Below are 6,128 nucleotides of genomic sequence, written 5' to 3'. Positions count from 1 at the left end.
AAGCATAATAAGGTGGACGATTGAAGGTTTCTTTCAAATTGGGCCGTTCATTTGATATAAATGCATTGTGTACAATAATTAAGTGGAAGCTTGAAATGTGTTTGTAAACTAAGTATTCTATTATAAATTAATAAAATATTAATTAATATATAAATTAATAATTATTAATTTATCGATTAATTAATAACTCTTTTAATTAATAAATTTTGATGGTTTCAAGTGTATTATTTTATAGAGTTTCTATAATGATAATTAAAATTGTATGCTTCCAAGTTCCAACAAGAAAACAAAATCGGAGGACACATACTTCTGCCATTTTTGTCACATTTATTGTGGACATTCGCTAACTTATTATTTACTTCTTATTTATTTATAACGAAATTCAGTTGGAATCAAATACCACCATTCCTCAAACAATTTATGTTTCTTTATAACTTATGATTTACTATCATGCAACATTTATTACAGTTTTATTATTAGAATTTCCATGAGATAATTCTCAATTATTTTCCATTAAATTGTTTTAACATCGTCTTCCTCATTCCTCCCGGATCCGTTATCCCATCACCGTGCACAAAAACATGGTGGTTTCGTTTCGAGATGACCATAGAAATCAAGAAAGTGATGAAATTCCAAAGAAGAACATTAGTGGTGGAGATTCAAGTAGCTCAATCAATGGAGGATCTATAGCAGTCACAAAACAAGAAAAGATGGTCGAAACGGCTAACAACAAGCATGCGCTCTCTGAGCGCGAACGTAGAAAGCGAATCAATAGCCATTATGACTCTCTCCGACAATTATTTCCAGGGTTGCTAAAAGTAAGTATGAGACCCCGTGTGTCTCCTCTTATACGATACTTATACGTGACATATATATATAATAAGTATCTGGTATACCAAGATACGGTATACATGAGTTTCAAGGCGTGTCTTATTTGATTTTGTTGTATTTTATGGAATACCATTATACTTTCTTGAATAATAACTAAATTATCCTTGTTAACATGATGGCATTTGTCTAACTTTTAAGAAAATATCAACATTTTGATAAATAAATGTAATACCAAAAAGACAGGAAAATATAATTAGAGGATTAGTTTTTTTTTTTTTTTTTCACAAATATATATAGAAAGTTAACAGAATATATGTCAAACAATTTATTATATAATATTTAGAAGTCATCATATATGTTTGTTAGGGGTAAACTAAGTCCGACATTGGTACGTAATAGATGTTAAAGCCCACTTATAAGCCTACCTTTGCTAACAGATTATTCATATAAGTTTTATTGTTGTTTAAAAGTTTATTTTTACACACTATAACTTCATAGTTTACTAACTAATGTGTATTTTGTATATACTATATGTTACAGACCGACAAGGCTTCCGTGCTAACGGAGACGGTGCAACATTTAAAGAAGCTCAAAAACATGGTTGCAAACATCGTGACGTCGCATGAGGATGGAGACGGGTGTTCCATGTGCCAACCAATTTTCATCCCTAGTGAGTATGACGAAATGTCCATTAGCTATTGCGACAATGGCGATAAGACAACTGTCCGAGCAATTATCTGTTGTGAGGACAGACCGGATCTCAACCATGGCTTGACAAAAGCAATTCGGTCGGCCAATGGAAAGGCGGTGATGGCCGAGATGGCAACAGTGGGCGGACGAACAAAAATGGATATGGTGGTCGAATGGCCACAGTGTCGTGACATAGGGGAGGATATTGGGTTGTTAAGGAGGGCGTTGAAAGCAGTGGTGGAGGATCAAATCCTTGGTCGGGCCAAGGTCATGGGCCATGGGTCTATTGAACCAGATTTTATTGCATTGGGCCAAAGGTTTGCGGATCGTCATAGGCCCAAAAGTTTATAGTTATATGGATTTCCAAATGACATTTTTAGTTAAATAAATAGATCGTGTTCTGGTTAACCTATTTAAACAACTAGAGTCAAGTTCAGGTTACGCCAAAACTAAATAGTTCAACCTAACAACTCCTTTAAAATCCTAATAAAAATATATAATTGATAAGTATAGTTAGTCCTCCGGTTTAAGACGTGTTTAACCCGTTTACAAATTTATTAGAACTGTTTACAACCCATCAATCCATTTAAAACTTGATTGCAACCCTTTTTGACATGCCAGCCCACTTAAATTACTAAGTTACCAAGACAATGTTCAAGTTAGATGGTTTTCTATGCCCATATTATATTTGATGTAGTTCACATGAATACACATAATGGTAGTGTTTTTGTTCATAAATTTTAACCCGTCAACCCAACATAATTGTCAACCTAATAAACATGAGTATTAGAGAAAGGAGTTTGTTATAATAATTATATAAAACATGCAACATGTTTTCAAACCATAATCCCTTCATTGTAAGACTCATTTTGCGAACCAACAATCAAACTTGTAGATGGTCACGCATCACCAAATGTATGTGATGAAACACCGAATAACACGAGGTTTATTGATGGGGTTGTTTCGTCTATGGGGTTCAACCTCTTTCCTTGCTCGTATCAATGGCTGGAGATCTGCAAAACAGTAAACACCGTCAGTCTCGTTAAGAGGGGGAGAAAGGGGATTTCCCTCTTAACCAAGCTCCGGCGTGAGAATAAGTACTGTTCTGAGAGAAAATAATAGTGTGTGTATAGAGTGAGTATGGAGAGTAAAGATCCTGAACCTGAATGATGAAGGGTCCTATTTATAGCCGGAGGGTGAAGAAGGAAGGAGCAGGTGTGCCAGTTGTGGGCGCGTGCCAGCTGTCCGAACAAGGGGAATATCCTCTTGGTCTGCTCTGTCACGGCAGGTGTAGTGGTACACGTGGCGTTCTTACATTTGCCCACGCTGGAGACCTCGTACTGGTGTTGTCAGCTCTGCTCCCCGATTTGTCGCAGGCCTATTTGGCGTTCTGCGAGTGGTGACACGTGTTGTCCTTTATGTCGGATAGAGCATCTTTGGTGCCAGCTGTAAGTCTTCCAGAAGTTTCTAGAAGCTTCTGGATTGCTTCGCTGATGTGGACGCCTTGTATGCTCAAAAGTGGTGTGGTCCCTGCCATGTAGGCAGGGAATTGGGACCATACCTCTTCAAGTCCCCCAGTCCAGTGTGCCTTCTAGTTGAGTTGATCGTCTAGGAGGGATTCTGGACTTATGAAAGTAGTGGTTTTTTTTTTTTTTTTTTTTTTTTGCAGCGCGTGGCGTTTGGTGATCTGAAAGAAAAATTTGAACCAAACCGTCTTGTCGCGCACGGGTGTTGGTGCTTTATAAAAATTAAGCCAAGTGGACGCATGGCCCATGGGTCTTGGCATTTTGTAAAAATTGAGCCAAGTGGACGCACGGCGCATGGGTCTTGGCATTTTGTAAAAAATGAGCCAAGTGGACGCATGGCGCATGGGTCTTGGCATTTTGTAAAAAATGAGCCAAGTGGACGCACGACGCATGGGTCTTGGCATTTTGTAAAAAATGAGCCAAGTGGACGCATGGCGCATGGGTCTTGGCATTTTGTAAAAAATGAGCCAAGTGGACGCGCGGCGCATGGGTCTTGGCACTTGATAAAAATTGAGCCAAGTGGATGCACGGCGCATGGGTCTTGGGACTTTGTAAAAAATAAGCCAAGAGGACGCGCGGCGCATGGGTCTTGGCACTTGATAAAAAATGAGCCAAGTGGACGCACGGCGCATGGGTCTTGGCTCCTTGTTGTTTCCTTCTGATGGAAGCTTGGTAGTCATGGGGAAGTGTTTGATGTGACTATCTAACATCCCTGTCTTATCGGAGATGAACAGTTGCTTTGTCAGTTACTTTCTGTCATGTCAGCCGGCCTTGTCGCCCATGCTTCCCGAAAAAAGAGCCGACGTCTTCTCTCTCCTCTGACGTGTCACTCCTTTATTGGTTGCTTTTCCTGTGCTCTGACGGTCCACTACCCATCGCATTAAATGCGATGAGTATAAATAGGAGGTGGTTACTCGTTCTTCTTCACTTTTTCAAATTTCAAGTGTGTTTTCCTTCTATCTTCTCCCTTCATTCTCCGTTGTTTCAATAGTTTTCTTTGATTTCTTATTTCCGACTTCTCTGTATTTACACCATGTCTGGTACGAATCCTACCCAACGGAAGAGAAAATATAAGGGGAGGGCTCCTCCTGGTCCTGACCAGGCGGTCATTGGGTGGAAGGAGGAGGAGTTCAATAATCTGGTTAGGGGTATGGGTTTCCGTCCCGAGTGGGGAGCCCAGTATCCTCCTGTCGGTTCTACAGCCTTGGACGCCCCTCCGGGCCATATCACTTTGTATGCTGTGTTTTTTCGGAAAGGTAGTTTCAGATTACCTATTACGAAGTTTACTGCTGCCGTGTTGAGGGGTTATGGGCTTCATATTTCGCAAATTAATGCTATTGGGCTTCCACGCATTACTCATTTTGAGTATGTCTATAGGGCTTACCGTATTGAGCCTACGTTTCAGATGTTTAATGTGTTTTATAGTGTTACCTATGCCAGCGGTTTCTATTCGTTTCAAGCACGGACGGGTGTTGCTCCGGTGTGCTCTGTGCCGTTGAAGAGTCTTCATGACTGGAAGCAGAAATTCTTCTACATCCGTCGTGGTGTAATTCCGATAGATATGCCTTATCGGCAGGTGAGCCAAGGGATTCCAAGGGTAGACGTTATGGAGGATTATGGTGCCCAGGATTGGTACAAGAAGATAACCCACAAGGCGACTGCTATTTCCCAGCTGGAGGAGATGGCCTTGATTGGTGCTGGGATGAGTTTGTTGTGGGTGCCCAAGAATCCATTGGGTCAACCCGTATACAACTATCAGGGCAAATGTATGTTTCTTTCATAAGTTACCGCTGAGTTATTCTCCCTTATGTTTGTTATGCTTTCTTATCTTCTTGCCTTTTTGCAGTTGGTTACAGCTTGTTAAATGTCTTGTACCCTAAGGTGGCGGGTGCCATGGTTGAAGCTATTCAAGCGGATGGGAACCCGACGTGGCTAGACCAAATCCGGGGTCGTTTTTTGCATCCTACTGATGAGAGTTTGAGTAGATATGCCAGCGAAGTTCTAGGTGAAGATGTTTGGAATGACCCTGTCGACCCGGGTCGAGAGGAAGTCATTGTCCTTTCAAGTGGAAGTTCTGACCAAAACCTTGATGGTCTAACCTCTCGTTGCGCGCGTGCAGGTACCGCGCAGGGTGATGCTGTCGAACCCGTGCATGAGGTTGTTGGTGATGATGATGATGATGCAGAAGTGCCTGTTGATCCTTCTTCTCAGTTAGAGTCAAGGAAGAAAACAAGAACTAATAAGTCTGGGAGGAAAGAGGGGAAGGCTGAGGGTAAAACTGCTGGTTCTTCTCGTAAGCAACCCTCTACTCTTCCTTGTCTAGATTATGTGGTAGTTTCTGACACGTTGTCTGGCCTAGGGGTTGGTGAGAGAAGTCGAGAATCGGATCCTAATGACAGTGCTACCTTGACTTAGCACATGAGGAAGAAAGCCCTCGAGGATCACAAGCGCAAGCTTGATGAGCAATCTGCTGCTCTTCTTGTTGCTAAAAAAGCGAAGCTGTAGGATCGGACTTCGACCTAAATGAGTCGTTCGGAAGAGCTCAAATTCGTTTCAGCGGCGGAAACAAAGAAACGAACGTATACACAGCTTGTTTTACACTTTAATCCTCTTCTTCCTCAGTCGGTCTTTCTGCCCCTGAGAAAGTTTAACTTTCGTCTCTAGAACTTTCGGTTGTTGAACTTTTGGTTCTCGAACTTTTAGTTCTTCGGGCTTGACCTTGACTGGAATTCTTGCCACTTTCTGAGACATAACCCTTGATCTTCCCATTGATCTCCTCGGGCAATCTCGGGCAATGTGACCTTTGATATTGCAGTTATAGCACCTCCTGGTCTCATATCTCCAGTACTGGCAATTAACAGCAATGTGTCCATGATAGCCGCAGCTGTAACACATTCTGTTATCGTACCAGTTATCACCGTTGTACCAAACACTCAAGTTGTAACACTGTTTGGCCTGGTGATATTCCTTCCTCAACTTTGATGGATTTGACGTTTTAGCACTGTGGTCTGACCTGCACCACTTATTACCAACATTTTTTGAGTTTACATTTTTTATTTTTTTGTAAATTTTGTTTTTGAT

The 6,128-nt window shown here is 41.3% G+C and overlaps 1 protein-coding gene across 1 annotated transcript; it reads left to right on the top strand.

Annotated features, from left to right (window-relative positions):
* The first annotated feature begins 581 nt into the window (after nucleotides 1-581).
* LOC110934834 (putative transcription factor bHLH107) lies at nucleotides 582-3,212 on the top strand. Its single transcript, XM_022177594.2, has 3 exons — nucleotides 582-818; nucleotides 1,372-1,838; nucleotides 3,191-3,212. The coding sequence occupies exons 1-3, from the start codon at nucleotides 582-584 to the stop codon at nucleotides 3,210-3,212; spliced, it is 726 nt and encodes a 241-aa protein (XP_022033286.2).
* Nucleotides 3,213-6,128: the final 2,916 nt, after the last annotated feature.

This window comes from Helianthus annuus, chromosome 4 (assembly GCF_002127325.2).
Source record: "Helianthus annuus cultivar XRQ/B chromosome 4, HanXRQr2.0-SUNRISE, whole genome shotgun sequence".
NCBI lineage: Eukaryota > Viridiplantae > Streptophyta > Magnoliopsida > Asterales > Asteraceae > Helianthus > Helianthus annuus.
Note: the sequence above shows the minus strand (reverse complement) of the source record. Positions and strands in the feature narration are given on the sequence as shown.